The sequence below is a fragment of the Phaethon lepturus genome, unplaced genomic scaffold, assembly GCF_000687285.1.
Source record: "Phaethon lepturus isolate BGI_N335 unplaced genomic scaffold, ASM68728v1 scaffold6603, whole genome shotgun sequence".
Classification (NCBI taxonomy): Eukaryota; Metazoa; Chordata; class Aves; order Phaethontiformes; family Phaethontidae; genus Phaethon; species Phaethon lepturus.
Genome location: NW_010526924.1, coordinates 52930 through 70321, shown reverse-complemented (window position 1 = coordinate 70321; position 17392 = coordinate 52930). Strand labels below are relative to the sequence as shown.

Sequence of the window (17392 nt, the reverse complement as noted above, 5' to 3'; positions counted from 1 at the left end):
ACTCTTTCCTTATTCCCATATATTCTACCTGGTTGCTCTGCCCCAGTTAACAGAACTATGCCACGGTGAATTCTCTGTAGATGCTAAGTATATGGGTAAAAAGGAGAAAAAAAATCTGCCTAAGTAACCAGCAGGCAGTGAGAGCAGCCATTGCTGGCTGGCTGGCAAGCCAGAGGCTAAAACAGATCTCAGGGCTCTTCCCCTCCACATGTTTAGCAGCTGCAGAGACTCTAATGAGTCCGCTGAGATGAACAGTGCAGGCTTGTAAGACTGGCAACTTCTGGCCCACAAGATGGGATGTGAGCAAATGAACCATCTGAACCACCAAGGTGAGATGAAGTTAGGGGTAAAAGCAGGGGTGTCCTCAAGCTCCTCCCCAGATGCAATGGCTGCAATGAACTGAATGTTGTTTAAAAGAGGAACTGGAAACATAGTATATGTTATTTCTGGTTATGTAAACAGTAAGATAATAATAGGAAATTAATCACATTTATCTGCTAAACTGGAAACATAATTTTGGTAATTTAACACAATCCCCTCTAGTAAAACCAGCAAATGTATCAAAACTATTATACAGCCATTTTGCAAAGTGGCTGTGCTTTAACTAAAACAGAGCAAAAATACATGTTAGATACTGTAAGAACATTTTTGATCATCTTATGATTCATGATAACTCACAGTCCTGGAAGAAGATAAAGATTCTGGAACCTATCTCCCCTCTCCATATTTGAACCCTGTCCTGTATTAGCTATTGATTATTTGGGCCAGAAAGAAAGAAAAAAAAAAAGAGAGAGAAAGAACAGCAAACACATTTTCTTGTCATATACTAGCTTGACAGTTGCATAGAAACTCCCTTCCTACTCAATATCCTGGAATTCTTACTGGTGTGCCACACGCTTATTACAAACACTTTGGACAGCTCTGGCTTTGCAGGATTCTACGAAAGGATTCCTGCAGCAATCCAACAACACCAAGTGTTGTAAGGACAGAGAGTAAGGATGCTCTAATGAGGCTATGCATTAATGAATCACAAAGCTGTCAGAAAGATTTTTGTGACTTAATAATGTTTTTCAAAATCGTGATGAAAATGACATTAAATACATTAACAATTGTCTTCAACAGAATTTGTAAACTTTTATCTTGCTATATGAAGCAAGACCTGTGAGAACACTACAATTACATCTCTAGTACAAGCCAGTCTTGAGTAATTTCTCAATGCAGGTGTCTCAAGTATTAGTAGGCATATTATTTAGGCTTCATGGATCAAGGACTGATACATTTTGAAGTGCACAACCACTACTCACTACATGGGGGCAAGGAGTTTTATCTGCATCTTAGACATACCTAGTAACTACTAAACAAGAGAAAATGATAAAGATACTGTGCCTAGGAAAAGGAACAATAACTAAGGGGAAAAAGAAAATCTTACCTGGAGATAAAAAGGAAGTAAACTGATAGAATATTTCTGTGTCCTTCTTTTGGCCACTATATCCCACAATACTGCCAACTTCTAGGGGAAAAGTCTTGAGATGTGCACCAGTAGCTAGGTCATGAAGTTGCAGGATATTCTTCACGTCGTGCAAATAGCACAAAACCAGGAAGTTGGACCTCACACAAGCAACCCATTCTGCAGAGTGTGGAAAAGAAAAAAAAAGCCACAGAAAATACAATAAAAAAAATTGTACGTAAGAAAACAGTTACAATCTGATTTTAAAATTCTTTAGCATACCTAAATACATGCATCAAAACTTCTGACATTCATTGAATTTAACTCTTAAAGCTTTAGAAGTCACTTGCCTTCTGAAACAAAAGAATGAACCCAAAAGTGAAGGCTGACATTCTTTGGAAATGCACTAACCATGTTGCTTGAAGCTAATTTATGTAGACACGGGAATAAAGAATTGTTTAACCAAGATGCTTATGCATCTGGGGTACTTATACATCAATACTGCTCTTAAATTATTTCAATGAAAAACCCAAGCAAAACATTGCTCTCTGACAATATTACTTATGGAAATGCATGAAAACCAAAACAATCATTATGATTTAGACTCCAGCTAAACTCGTAAGAACAAAGACATGTGATCCTGTATTGCACATAGAAGTATAGAACCTAGAGGTTACTATTAATCTTGTTTTTATTGCCTAAGTATTTATGAGGCTATCCTTGTAAGCAAGCTCTATCAGGTGTAAGAAAAGGGCTATTCTGAGGCGGTATCCTCAACATGCCATTTTCAAAAAAACCCCACGCTTATTCAAGAAGCTAATGTTGTTAAAACAGTATTCCTGAGACTAAGGTAGTAGAAATAGGATACAGCACAGTAAACTCAATCTGGCAAAAGGACCCAGGAGCACAGTGCTCTGCAGAGATTCATTTTCCTTTATGCCTCTCCTGACAGTCCTGGGCCCCTGCAGAGCTGCCGACCTTGACTGCGCAGAAACGAGAACTTCTGCTTCACAGGAGCTTTCACATACCGAGTTTGCTCCTCAGAAGAATTAAAGAAAAAAAAGTCCCCACAGGCGTTTTCATGGAATGCTAATTTTTTTAATTATTCTTTGGAAAATCCAAACTGATTTAAAAAAAAAAGTCAGGGTTAGCAATTTCTACAAAAATCCCTGCAGTTCTACTGACCATCTCACGTCCATTCCCATCTTTATATCCTGTGAAGTGTAGAAACTCTTCAGGGCTCCAGTTCACCCAGAATATACCACGTAACGTATTCTCTCCTGTCTCCTGTGCTATTGGCTTTAGATCCACCAGGACTTGGGGGTACTGGTGAATGAAAAGCTGGACAGGAGCTGGCAATGTGCGCTCACTGCCCAGAAGGCCAACTGGGCCTACTGTATCCTGGGCTGCACCAAAAGCAGCATGGCCAGCAGGTCAAGGGAGGTGATTCTGCCCCTCTACTCTGCTCTGGTGAGACCCCCACCTAGAGTACTGCGTTCAGCTCTGGAGCCCTCAGCACAGGAAAGACATGGACGTGTTGGAGAGGGTCCAGAGGAGGGCCACAAAAACAATCAGAGGGATGGAGCACCTCTCCTGTGAGGACAGGCTGAGAGAGTTGGGGTTGTTCAGCCTGGAGAAGAGAAGGCTCCGGGAAGACCTTATTGCAGTCTCCCAGTACTTCAAGGGGGCTTCTAAGAAAGATGGGGACAGACTTTTTAGCAGGGCCTTGCAATAAGACAAGGGGTAATGGTTTTAAATTAAAAGAGGGTGGATACAGACTAGATCTAAGGAAGAAATTTTTCACAGTGAAGGTGGTGAAAAACAGCACAGGTTGCCCAGAGAGGTGGTAGATGCCCCATCCCTGGAAGCATTCAAGATCAGGTTGGACAGGGCTCTGAGCAACCTGATCGAGTTGATGATGTCCCTGCTCATTGAAGGAGTGTTGGGCTGATGACCTTTAAAGGTCTCTTCCAACTCAAACTATTTTTATGAGTCTATGATCTTTAGTGACAAATCTATTTATTTATTCATGCAGACAGGAAAAAGATTGAAACCTCTTCGTCTCTCTTAGTATTTCTGTCATTTAAGAAACTGGTTACCCTACTTTGCAACAGAAGTATTTCAACTTCACAAGTCAAATACAAACAAGGCAAAATACAAACAAGGTTAAAAGTCAAGAAAAAATATCTGTAAGGGGAAATGAGGGACTTTTTTTTGTTGTTTGTAGGACTAAGTGAGGTGGTGATTCTTGTCCTCTTCCAACTATGCAACTTCTCCCCTGAAAAGTCAGACTGGAAACCTAAATCATGGGCAAGGCACTAGCATTGGATAATGCCTTCTCTTGTCTGCTGGAAGCAAAAAAGGGAAAAGATGGAATCAAAAGAGCAAGAAAAGTCAGGTAGGACTGACTGGGGCATGCTGCAATGTCATAGTAGCACTGTGAGATGAGGAGTTTAAAATACCAACATCAGAGGAAAAAACATTGAAAACAAAACAGAAGCAAGGCAAAATTGACTGAATTTCAGTTTTACTCTATTTTATGTTATTCACATTTTAACAAGTCTTTCCAGTTTCCCCAAAGCCCTATAAAACCAAATAATTTGAATTCACAAGAGTTGTACTGAAGACAGTCCTTTAAATGCATCTTTGCATATTCAGGTTCTAGAACAAAAGTTCAAAGTCCCCTTCCATTAAGGGTAACAGCTCCTTCTGAATTGAAGGTCAAAATTCATTATTCTGTAACACTTGGCTTCTTTAACAGTCCCTGCTTTCATATACAGTTCACGTCTGTCACGACCCCCTAAACCTCAAAGACCTTCAAATCCTAATATCTTGGTAGAGTCTACTTTCCTTTTAGTTTGTTTCTGAAGGACCAGTAAAATTTAACACTAGTCTGACTTTCTAGCCATATGGATATTTGCTACATAAACACCAAAAAACTTTACTACTCCCCTCTTCCCAAAGATTTCTACTGATAGTTTTGCCCCCCCGACTTTCCAACTCCCTCATGAACTTCTAGCCTAAATCTGTGATTTTTCAAACCAAAGCCCCAGAGTACAACGCTAATTGAAATTTCAACCATGAAGCATGACCTGAAATAATAAGATTCAGCACAACATTAACACTGTTTATAAATTAGTAATTGATGTGTAATTTTAGCTGTGGAGTGACTTAAATTTCTTAAGTGAGGCTGGAAAACAGAATAAACTTTCTAAGTTTGTTATATGCAATTTCATATTTTGAAAGACAGAATCATTCTCATCTGCATGAACAAAGAGAATATGCTGTCATTTAAAATATTTATTACATTATCATTGCACAAATCTGCCAACATTCACATGTATAACTGGTTTATTAACACAAAATATTAATTTAAAAAATAGCATCCCTACAATAACACACCATTTTTGCCTGCAGAATTAACTGCTCTGCAGTAAGTATGAGATCCCATGAACTCCACTGGTACTCTCAGTAACATCTATAACTAAAATATTCAGTTTTACTCTCAAAATTTCCTGACACTTAGGGTTTCACAAAATAGACTACATTCTCAGATCAACTTCAAATGTATATAATACATAGTTTTGCTTCAGCAAAAATACTACTTAAGCAACCTTTATTTTAAAACTAAATTGTGATGACCCTTAATTTCTCACTAATCATTTGATGAAGCATTACAGTTTAATGGACGTTTTCATTAAAAGTTGAGGTACATTATTACTTCAACTTATGTATTACGAAGAGATATTACTCTTTTATTAAAAAGACTCAAATGCTTTGGGGTAAGGCTGCTGGATTACATGGGGATTCCTGCTGTTGAAGAACTTGTCTAGGAAGCAGCAATATTAACCCTCCATTACTCCTTTGGTTTACAAATTAGATGCTCTCAGCAAGGTGAAGATAACAGATGAGAAGACAATGCAATGTGTTTAAAACATTCCATGAGATTTAGGAACACAGTTTCTGTGTATAATACCTGCATTATAACTGGGTTTGTTGCATTGCTAACTGCCTCCAAAACTTACAGCAATGGAATCTACAAAGAAATGCAAAAATCAAAACAGAGCAAAACATTGAAGCAGACTTGAAAGAGCAGAAGGAAAAAAAGACACTCAGGACCAACACTTAAAATACATAGCAAGCTAAAACAATGCTGAATTATTAACAAGAGCTATTTTTTGAATGCAAGCTACAAGCTGAGTCTCTGTTACTCCCAAGCTTGGCACTGAGAACAGCAGATAGCGTCAAGTCTGCTGCATTAGCATTTAGCCTCCCTGGTTTGCTCATACTTTGCAGAACGCATCCTGCATGCCTCTGTACTTCCTGGAAGCTTTTAAGATTGCGTGCTTGCAAACTCCACATGTCTAAAAGCTAAGCCTGACACCATTGTTGTAGGCTCTCCTTACAGACAACAGGCAGAAATAAGCACCTTTAGAATGCAGTTCACCCTATTATTTTGGATACCCTGTTCTGGGATACTGTGAATTGCTTGCTGAGCAGTTCCACTCACACAGGTGTTTTTTTAAAAAAGCTAACCTTCCAAGACCTCTCCAGTGTATAGGGTCAGTTTATTTTCAGTTAATACCAATAAACAGAGCAGTTATTCTCACAGTTACACCTGAATTTATCAATTGTTGTCCAGTATACTTATAATCCCCAGCAGGCAAGGGATTTATTTTACTAAGCAATAAACATGTAGAGGTTGCCTTTTCCAACCTGAGCCTCTTGGCTCAGGCATCAGAGATGGACATGCTTGTAGGCACTCGTAGGTACTGAAAGTAGGTGTGAAGAATTATCTTTGGTACTGCCCATTTCTCTCAGAAGATGACCCTGACCACTCGATGACTAAGTGACAGGTTACACTCAATTCTCCAATAGCTAAATTTGGGCTGGAGGGATTGTACTTCTTAACAAAGCCCAGGAAACTGAGCTCCACCATCTCTAGAAGCAATGGTCTAGTTCAACCTTTTAGAAATTCATATATTGCTACTTCCCAAAAACTCTTTATTTTGACAACTTTCATTAGTAGCAAATGCATGCCACTAACTTGGCACCTGCAACACTATGAACAACTTTTGAAACAGTTTCAGGAAACAAAAGGTTGAATCCTCACACCAAACATCTGTGCCACTAACCTTAATTATTTATGACAGTTCTGCCCTTTCATTTCTGCAGCAGTAGCTACAGCATGCTAAGTGTCCAGCTGTACAAACGTGCTTTGACAGATGCAGGCTGAAATGTTGATGGAGAAGAACATGCCAAGCTAGAAGAACTAGGTAGCCATTAGCCTTCAGCAGAAACTGCTGAGTTACTTGCTGTGCAATGTGCTTGTGCATCTGCTCAACAAATAATGAATGTATTTTAATGGACTGTCAAAGCTTAAGCTGGAAAACAGACCTGGAAGGTCATTTTGGTTTCTTTGGTCATCACAGCCAGCAACCATAAACTTCAGTGTCTCCGCAGATTAACAGGTGTCCATGCTGATCTCAATTAAAATGACCCATAACCATCACTCAAGGCTACTTATGGGTAGACATGCAAGCAAAGCATGAGCAATTTACAGAATAACACATGAATCATTCTGAAACATGTGAGTAAATGTTGATGAGCCCTCACAATATATGAAAAGTCGTATGTCTTCTCTCTGAGACACCATTCTCAGTGACAGGCTGCTACGTTTAAGTTAATAGAAAAATTCCAACCAATTTCAACAAGACAAGGATTTTATACCACACATCTTCTCAATATGAGACATACAAACAAGAAACAGAGTCAGGGACAGGGGCGCACATGACAAAACTCTTCTGAAGCTGCAAACATCAGGAGCAATGCTTCTTTAAGTAACCTACAGGCCTTAGTCATCTGTGACTGATGACGATTTTCCATGGTAAACAAAATTAAACAGAGCCACAAAAGCCCTACCAGAGGAGCAGAGCAAAACTTTTAGTCAGGGACATGCATCTGGACCACATCCCTTCCCCATGTCCCCAGTGACTGAGGGGCTTTATTGGGCTTGGCCAGATCTTAGACGGTGCTTTTTGTTGCTGGGAAACACTTGAGCTAAGCCACATCCCAGTTTTGTTTTGTTGTTTTTTTTTTTTTTTTCCCCTACACATTTCACAATAGAAGTTTATCAATCTGGTCATTTGCATTGCAGCCAATTTTCTCCTCTCTGCCACCCTTCTGTGCTAGCCGTCTCCACAAGGTGCTTCCTCTGGGCTATACAGAGAAGGTCACACGACTTCTCCTAAGAACTGTCACACAATCCTTCATGCACTTGCTTCACAAGCAAAACTCCCAAGTGTGTAAAGCTATGGGTACTCTGAAAAACACCACAGGGTAATGGAGAGCACAAGCTTCCTGATAGTCGAGATGAACATGAGGGATTACTCGCACGCATGCACATCCTTGGCATTCAGGATCAACAATTTCGTTGTACTTATTGCAGACTTTCCCTCCTGGTTTCACTACAGTGCCAAAATACATTTTGGTTGCAGTAACTCCCCTCCTCAAACTCTTAAGCATTTATGAATTAGCTAGCAGGTTAAAGGTATAAAGAAAAATACTATTTTTCACTTGGAATGCACATTTTAGCTGAGGGAAGGGAAGCATTTTACATGCACTGAGTTTAGGTGTGCAGATGTGTACAAGGTACAAGAGCATTGCTAGCTTTGTCCCTGCTTGTTAAATGACCAAATGAGATCGAAGGAACTGGTTCAAGATCACTTACTTCATCTATGGCACATTCAGGAATACGTCTTATTTCTCAGCCCTCTTTACTCGGGAGATCTATCCTGTTCTTCTTTCCATTGTCACAAGCACAGGGCTGGATACAACTGCTGCTCTAAAGTTGCCCTGCTCCACCAGTATTGGGCACTTTGGGGGGGGTGTCACAGTTTCAAAGTAAATTACTGAACCTCCTAAAGACAACAGATTTATCCTGTGCCTTAGAACTAGGGTCACAGTGTCTGTAATGATCTGCATTTATGGTTTCATAGCTGCCTTTTAACTAATTCAGCACATCCACTTGCAGCTTGGTGGTAATTTAAACCACTAGTTCAATGTTAGACATGAATCTCTCCTATGGTTCTATTTTAGACTCCTTGGAAAATTAAAAGTAACATTTTATAAACAAATGCCAGAGAGGAAAGTAGTGAGTCTCATCACACCTCAGTATGTTCTGAGGCCTCCTTTAAATTTAATTTTAGAATAGCTGTCATTTATTTCTTCCCCTCTGCTCACAGAGTAGGGATCTAAATTTACCTTATTCTGTGTGAAATCCCTGCTGAGACTTGTAAAGCAATGTGTGTGTAACAACCTCACTGTAGGAATGTTTGTTTTTCCCTGTATTTCCCAAATTAGCTCATTTATAAACAGTTCTGAAAACAAAAAGGTCAAAGCCAATAAAAAAGTCTATCTTGAAGAATATATTGGAGAAACCAAATGACATTCATGCTGCATAGTGCAGCTTGTATGAAACTGAGTCTAAATTAACACAGAGAAATGAAGGCAGCTATGGCCACCAGGCAGATCACACCAGAGTAGGAGACCTTTGAGCCCCATATTTATATATTCCAGTAAAAGTACAAGAAACACTTACAACTTAGAGCATTACTAACTATAATGTTTATAAAGAAATTCTAATACAGGTAATTACATCTGGGCCAAGAGTCACTCCCACACATGTAAAACTGGAGAAGCAGCAATATTTGAATCACTGTTCTCCTAGCTTTTGCAGAAGGCATTTCATTGCATTGTCATCTCTGGATCACACAAAATCAAACTCACTTGACTGCAAGGTTTTCAAGACAATGAATTATTAACTGCCTTCTGCTATAATTATGTCTTTCTAAAGCAAATCTTGGAATGATTAAAACAACATGACATAGAGACTGGCTTGTTTGCTGACTTCATCAAGCGAACGAGCGTTTTTTTATGTATTCAGGCCTACAACCTCCTGAACAGGATGGAACTCTCCTATGTTGGTGCTAAGGATACGACACTAATTTGCAAGTGTCTGCCACAAAGAAGCAACTGAACAATTCAAACTTACATTACTGTAGCACTAAGATCTACTTACAACTCATTTTCTTATGGAGACACTTTCATTTGTTAATTTAATCCAATTCCTTTATACGTACCACTCCAAAAAGCGGTACATATAAAAGAGAGAAGTGGACATATGATTGCCTGCTCTGGCTTCACATTCAAATACAGTAGAAGCTTAATGACAGACACTGGACTCCTGAAAGTCACTCTGATGGTTTTATATAACAGACTGTTTTTGCCTTCAAGTGCTTAAGAGCTGAATGCCTGTTGTCTTTACAGCCTGAAGGCCAGTGCCCTGAGCAAAGCCATCTATCTGAACTTTCAGTTTTCTTAAAGCAGTTCTTGTATGTTTGTATAGTCAAGGCTGTCACATATAATCCATTAAGAGTGTTGCATGCATTAAGGTGTTTTTTGCACATGCACAAACATGAACTTGGCTCAACTTTGCCTTTTAGAATGGGACCAAAATGGAGTTGAGCTTAATATCACAGTGTAGTGAAGAGCCGATGTGGCCGTCATCTTACTAGGAAGGAATATATAGCTAGTGCCTATAGAGCCACTGGTCAAAGTTACTTTGGCTGCCTACACCACATCTCAGGTAAATTCACACATGGTAACCACACTTCATGTCAATGTTTCTGTCCAATTCCATTTGGACACTCACCATCTCTAAGTGAATTCTTCAAATTGGTCCCACTTCATAAATTGCTGTTCCTCTTAACTTATGCATGGCTTCACAGACTGTCAGCAAATTCGCATGCAAACAGAAATTAAGACTTGGAAGCAATTTTCACTTATACCTATTATTTATTCTCTGCTTAGGACTTGAAAGGTACTTCATTCAAGATGCAGGTGGTTCTTGATTCAAAGAGTTCACCGTCTTAAGAAAAAGATTTGTGTCTCACCAAGCTCTAATTTTCTACTTCTGTTTTTACCAAAATTCTTGCAATAGTCTAGACCCCAGTCGTTTGCAATGTCACTACAATCCTGGGCATGCACAGAGTCACCATTTACATCACACTGGAGACACTACTTTGCCTAGGCTGTAGCAGAAATCATGCAGGACACATTGTGAAATGCAGACAGAAATTAGTATTTTTTTAGGTGTCTTGAAAAGCACAATCTTAAGAGGAATTTGAAATAGTAGTCAAATAGGTTTGTCTTAGTGAGTAACAGAAGTTACTGTATATACACATATCAATCACATGCACACAGAGAATTCTACTCATTCTACAAAGCAGCTCTTCACCAGAAAAGTGGCAAACATGAATGAATTCATAGAAAGATGGATTAACACAAAAAAAAAGCAGTGTCTTTTGGAATAGCTATAATTATGCAAGTCAGACAAATAGTTAAGTGTTTCTTGCACTGTATGGGGAACAGACTACATAAATGTATACAAAACATCTGTCAAAAACAACTCAGAGGTGTTTTTTCTATATTATTTGAAATAAATTCTAAGTTTTAATAGAATCTTCCCCAAAATAATGGGATTAAAAAAGACACCTTTATTTTAATTATATCAAAACCAAAGATTTATGTTTTGAACTTGCCTTTATACTTAGAGAATAAGTTTAGAGAATAAGAGTTGCCCTTCAGCCTTCCTGAGGCTTTTTTTTCAAGTGTTGTCTATTCCTCTTATCCCAGGAACAATAGAAAATCCTGTCTCAAACTCTGGCCCACTCTGTTAATAGTGTGCTGCCAGATTTGCTCATTCCCTTCTTTCTGCTTACAAAGTCCCCCTTGCTGTAATCCCTGACTGACTAGTAAATGTTTACTACACTGACATGAAGCAGGAAAATACTTCCCCTAATTTCCTACAAACATGGAACTAAAACAAGGACAGATGAAGCAACTTCACTATGGCCACACAGGACAGGGGAAGAAGGAGAAAAAGAAATGTATCCTGGATCTCTCAAGTCTCAGCAAGTCTTTTAATTGCAAATCCTAAACAAAGTTTAAACACAGGAAAAAAGTAAGTTCTGTACAAGATCATTCAATATACTGAATTAATTTGAAAAAAGCAGAATAGAAGGTCTTTTACTTGACATGAACTCTTACCTAGAACATCTCTTTCATGTTCAGGGACGAGAACCTTCCATTTGGATTCCTCTGGGTCACTGAAGTCAATGTTGATTAACCGGTAATTTGGAGAATGGCGGTTTGTCTTGAAAGTGAACACCGTTCCTTCATTGGTGACATACTCATACTCAGCCTCAAAGTTATCTATCAGCTTCACCCATTGAAGAATTCCTGCAAGATCAAACATATGAAGTAAATTCTTCACCTCCTGAAACAAAACGTTTTAACACCTGATGGTAAGGTCTTCCTGACAATTGCTGGAGGCTCTTTCTCGAACAACGGCAGTTACCAGAAGAGGTACAGCTATGGAAAGAGCTGAATATGTATTAAGAACTTACAAAGAATTCTCCAGATTAATAGGCTGCAGTGAAAAAATGCCAGTTCATGTTCAGACACTAGGTTTGAGGAATTTCTAGCAAAACACATGCAGAATACTGACAGAACTATGTCTAGCACTTCACCAGCTTTCCTAAGGGGCTTCTGGAAAGCTCAGGTGTTTGCTACAAAAATGCTGAGCAAATCAGGTTCTTGCCAATGGAGCTCACAAGCCCCACTTCTACAGACTTCTTGGAATGGGGAGTTGCAGCTGAGTCAAAAGATTCGGCACTAAGATTTCAAGCTAAATTTTATTTTAATGTTTTTTCATTAATATTTCATTATAAAACAATTTTTTTTGTTTCTTTCTGAAAAAAAAGTTACTTTTTCTTAAAGTGGAATGTTTTCCATCCTCCCTAGGAGCCTGAAACTCCCCACAGAATAGAAAGGATGCTATCTGAATAAGTACAATAAACTTCAATATCAGGAATTTCCCTGTCAATTCATAAACAATGTTCCTGAAGTGTTGTTCTGCAGAAGGCTGTCACCACCAAAGAACAACTACAGACAGTTAGCTAAAATGTTACCTTCTGGGTTTGTGAAGAATGAAATTGCATTTTCCCTATCAACCTTCTAGAATACCACACTCACTAACAGAAGTGCACTTCTCTCAAACATTAATTGCCTCTGTTTACTCACTCTGTACCACAGTCTTGGTATTGACTCAACTTGGAGTTGGGACTGAAAGACTCCACTGCTTTTTATTCAAATTTTATTGTTTTGCAATAGCTTTAGAGGCCAGTAGAAAGAAAAAGCAGCAAGGCCAGATCAAACATGCAATATGCTTCTTCTATCTACAACCCAACCTATCAAACTTACTATTATAAGCATCATACATTAACTATGCTGAAAAATCAGAATCCTTATTGATACATGAAATTAAAGCTTTTATAGCTTAAAATAACATTTGGCCCACTCTCTGCCTCTTTTCTAAAATGAGAGGTTGGGTCTTTGCTCTTAAGTATAAACAAACTGTTCATAAATCCATTCATGAAACTCTGTAATATAATGTTTGCGTCAATAAAACAGCTCATCAGCTTATTTTATAATATTAAAAGCTGAGCAGAATAATGGAAGTAGATCATAGCTGAGCTGTAATTACTGTAAGTTTAAAAAAAGAAAAGGATAATTGAGGAAGCAGTGAGATGGCTAAGGTCATTTTAAACCCATTAAATGTAATAAGAGAGTATAGCCAGGCCTAGTATATTCATAAAGCTTGTATCTCTTAATTGCCATTTTGGTTTAAGGAAAACTTCCCTGTCTCTTCATGCAAAGTGATAGATTAGCCAATTAACTTCTACTTTTCATACTGCTGTAATACAAACTTTCCAGACAATCCGGTCAACTTAGTATCCTGTCTATTTAACTGCATGTTAAATCTTCATTTTCGCTGAGGTCCAAAGTTTTGTCCTCAAGAGATTTCACGTTGAAGAAAAAATCCTGTCAAGTCCTCGAGTTGCTCAGAGTTTTATAGAGAAAACCCGCTTTGATGCCCAGTGAACAAAGAAAATCCAGCTTCCAGAGAACTCTGACATACACCAGTGAAACTGTTTTAAGATCTCAAGTCACATGCACAAGTGTTTTAGTAAATAAAAACCGCAGTATAACACCTTAACAATATTGTAACATTTGTATTTTAGTATCTGACAGAATGAAACCATCCTACTAAAGAAAAACAAGACTTCATAAAAAGGAATCCCCAGACTGTTGAAAAAAACCACTTTTTTAAAAAATGGTAAATGTGCACAATAACTGTAGCCTCCGTGACTGCAACAAAAGTTGGATTCCAGGAAGAAAAAGGACAATAATGTGACATTAGGGATTTACATTGCTGCCTTGCAACTCATTCATCCACTCCCAAATGAACAGCTAGTAAAACAGTGAAAGGGTTGATATTCTACAGGGATACACTAAGTTGTTATTACAAAATCAAGCGCATTCGTCTTGTTAAAGTGGATGTTATATGGTCCTTAGAAGACAAATATTGCAGATGAATTATCTCAAAACCATTGTCTCAGTGAAGTGGTTAAATAAGCCAACATCTAGTCTAAGTTAAGAGGTGGTAATGAGGCAATTAGAGGCAGCTGAAAGAGACCATTACATCAGGTACATCGCTCCTGTACAGAGTACGTGCTGTAGTTTTCCAGTGAGAGAAAGAAGCCCTTTGCAATGAGACAGGTATCAGACATAGAGAAGGCATGGTTATGGCTGGTTGCAGCTGATCCAGTTGTGGCCCCTGACTGAAAAGGATGTTCTAGCATTGCCTTAGACCACCCTGCTCAGCCCGCTCCTTTGGGCTGGGAGTAACAACCTGGTGACAGGCACAGCCAGTTCACTGGGCACTAGGAGGGCTGAAAACTGGCTGGGGATGGGGGGAACCATTTATCCCCAGGTCACACCGGCGGCAGCACAAGGGAGCGGCAGGCCCACGCCGCTTTGTGGTGTGGCACTGCCGCTCTGCCGAGCACTCTAGCATTGCTGCCAAGCTGAGCGAACACCTAATCATCACCATAGAGGAGTCTGTCCTTCATCACGTTACTCCTAGCCTGCTGCTTCTGTTTTGCTCAATCTGCCCCAGTAGTGAGCTGGTTCAATGAGTTAAATGACTAAAAACAGTAAATAAATTGTGCCACAAAATAGAGTTTTCTCTTTCGCTGCCTGAACCAGCTCACCGCTCAGGCAGAGGAGTGCCACCATGTACAAGGCAGCCGGCATGCACAAGGCAGCGGCACAGGGAAGGGCTGAAGAGGAGCAACAACGTTTTTCGTTAGCAATGAGCCATAAGATAAGCTTGACTGCCGCAAAACTGCACCCTCCCATTTCTCCCTCCTCCTCCGCCAGCTTGTCTCCACCTTCATGCTTGGTTTGGCATTTGCCTGAGTGAATAGGAAAATTGATTAAATTAGCTAACCTAGACAAAAACTAATCTCTATTTTACAGGTTTTTCCCCGTGACAGATTTAGTGAGTGCAATCACCTAACCACAGGGTCAGATGGGTAAAGTGCTGACTGACTCAGCAGGAGAGGATGGTGTTAGGTAATCTGGGAGCATGAGAAGATAGATGGGACATCTCTCCTTTGCATGGCAACAACTGCTTAGTCTGGCTCTGCTTGTCTCATAAAACTGCTCCCTTCAGTACCCAAAAGGCCAAGAGGAACGGACAAGGCATATTTTTATTAAAGACAGCACATTACACCAGGAGGAGAGTTTGCTTGGATGAACACAATTTGCAGTGCAAAGCATACCTACCTTGTCAAAGATTCTGCCATTCTGTGTCAGGAATACATCTACAAGTCTGTCTAGATAGAGACACAGGCATGCATTTCCAATTCAAACTCTGTGCAAGCAGATTAAGCATAACTCTGCTTTTTCTTCATGTCTGTCTTGTTCGCATGTGTGACTACTGAGTACTAGGAAAGGTATCTGCGTGCAGCTTTCACCTGGCCTGAATTTAGTGTGGATGATTCTGCAGTAACTGGTGAAACATTCAAAAGCATGGTGAACTATGTACCGAGGGCCTCAAGCAGTGCTCACTTCCTTACAGCACGTTCTCTGTACATGGGGAACAGAGCACACTTACAGAAGCTGAATGAGCCAGGCTGAGAGCTGTTACCAGCATCATCAGAAGACAATGTTCCAGCAATCAGAGGTAAGCAAAAAAAGCGGTTTAGCAAGCACTGCAGTTATGGGAAAGTGTGCTTGATCATGGAGGACCCACGTTATAACTTCTGGAAGAATAATAGAGATATCTACACACAATCTAGGTGGGATAACACAAAACCTCACAAGTAACTTGTTGCAATACTAAGTCACATGCACCAGTTCCCAAGGGATCTGAGAAAGCCAGCGAAGGTATCAACAAATATACAGCCGTAGTCAAAAAAGCAGATGCCTTACTTAAGTGCATGTAGCTAAGGAAATACAGAGATGAATTATGTGTTTCACTAAGACAACAGGCACCTGGAAAGGGCTCTGCAGGGGTGAATGACTGACAGTCTTCCCAGGAGCTAGACAACATGCAGGAAACCAAGGTTCAAAATAGACCAGAACTAATGATAAAAGGCCTAAACCACAGTTTTCATATAAAATGACCCATGGAAATACATTATGCCTTACATTAGAGAAATGATGAATATGCAGGAGCATGATAAAGTGTATAAAACAATGAATGACTGGGAGCTGTGGTGCCCGGACCTTCTGTCAGAGCAAGGATGCAGGACCTAGACAGGTCACAGACCACAGCTAGTTCTCCATCGCATGACTGCCAACTCATGTGATCAGCACATCCATTCTTACCAACTGGCCTGAGGCACATGCACACATCCCATCATATGACTGGATGGATACTCACTTCCTGGTTACCTACTTGACCAAAAGTGAGTATGTGCGTGGTGTCATGTGGCGTGCATGTATCTATCTGGTTACCAAAACAGGAGAGGGACTACAGAGTCTCAGAAATGAGGAATGGTCTGTTGATCCCAAACAGTTCACACAAACCAGCTCCTCCTCACCTCTGAAGCATTCCAGCCAAATGGGCACCAAGGCCCATGAATGGGAGGCAAGTAGGGGATTCTTGCTTCAGTCTCAAACCCAGAACAGTCTCTCAGTAATAAAAAGAACAGTACATCTGTAAGTTACGACTTTAAAAAGCTCTCCAAAACCAAGGTGAAGGATGACTACTCAGTTCTTTCTTCTTTAAAAGAAAGGAGTGGAGGTGAAGAACTGGATCTTGATAGAGATTTGCAGGTTTAACCAGCAGTCCTCTGAGAACATCTGTCTTTGAGGAGAGCCATTGAGAAGTTGGCGTTCGTAGTGCAGGCTCCCTTATCCTTAACACCAAGAGTCACTGAAGACTTCAGAGTTTAATCCACATAAGCATACAATGAGACAGATTTATTATACATGGGAAAAGCATGAGGTTGAAGATCTTGACAGTTTACTGTATATTGCTGCTATAACCCAATCCTTTTCTCTGCCAGTCCTTCCACTAAAACACATCGCTGCAGAGCTATGGATGTGTTTGCCTATACACTTTATATCAGTCAGTTATCCATCATCAAATAATTGCATTACACTAGGAACTGCAGGTAGAGATTTATAACCTTTATTTGATGGACAATAAAGCCATACCACACAACAAAAAATCATAATCCTACAGCGCTCAACCCTTTGTCTGCAATATTTAGGACAAAAGCGACACAGAGTGTACAGACAGAAGTTTTAAACACGTTTTTTTGACCCACAGAAGATCCAAAGGGAAATTACATCAGTAAATATAACAGATTAAGCCCTCAGTCTTGTACTGGCCTCTGAACATAGCAAAACATTCATCAGACTGCTGAGAGCTCTCTCTGATGAAGCAAGTTTGTAGCTGAACAATGACAACTACAAGAGAAGGAAAAGCTAATTTGAACCAACTGATTATACAGCAAGAATGAT

At 39.7% G+C, this 17392-nt stretch overlaps 1 protein-coding gene across 1 annotated transcript in view; it reads right to left on the bottom strand.

The window, feature by feature from the left end:
* Window positions 1-17392, bottom strand: part of PREP (prolyl endopeptidase) — a gene marked incomplete at its 5' end in the record, with an annotated part of 110376 nt that overhangs the window by 40933 nt on the left and 52051 nt on the right. Inside the window, 2 exons of the mRNA XM_010283213.1 lie at window positions 1430-1627; window positions 11558-11749. Coding sequence (XP_010281515.1) covers window positions 1430-1627; window positions 11558-11749 — 390 coding nt within the window. The remainder of the gene's footprint in view (window positions 1-1429; window positions 1628-11557; window positions 11750-17392) is intronic.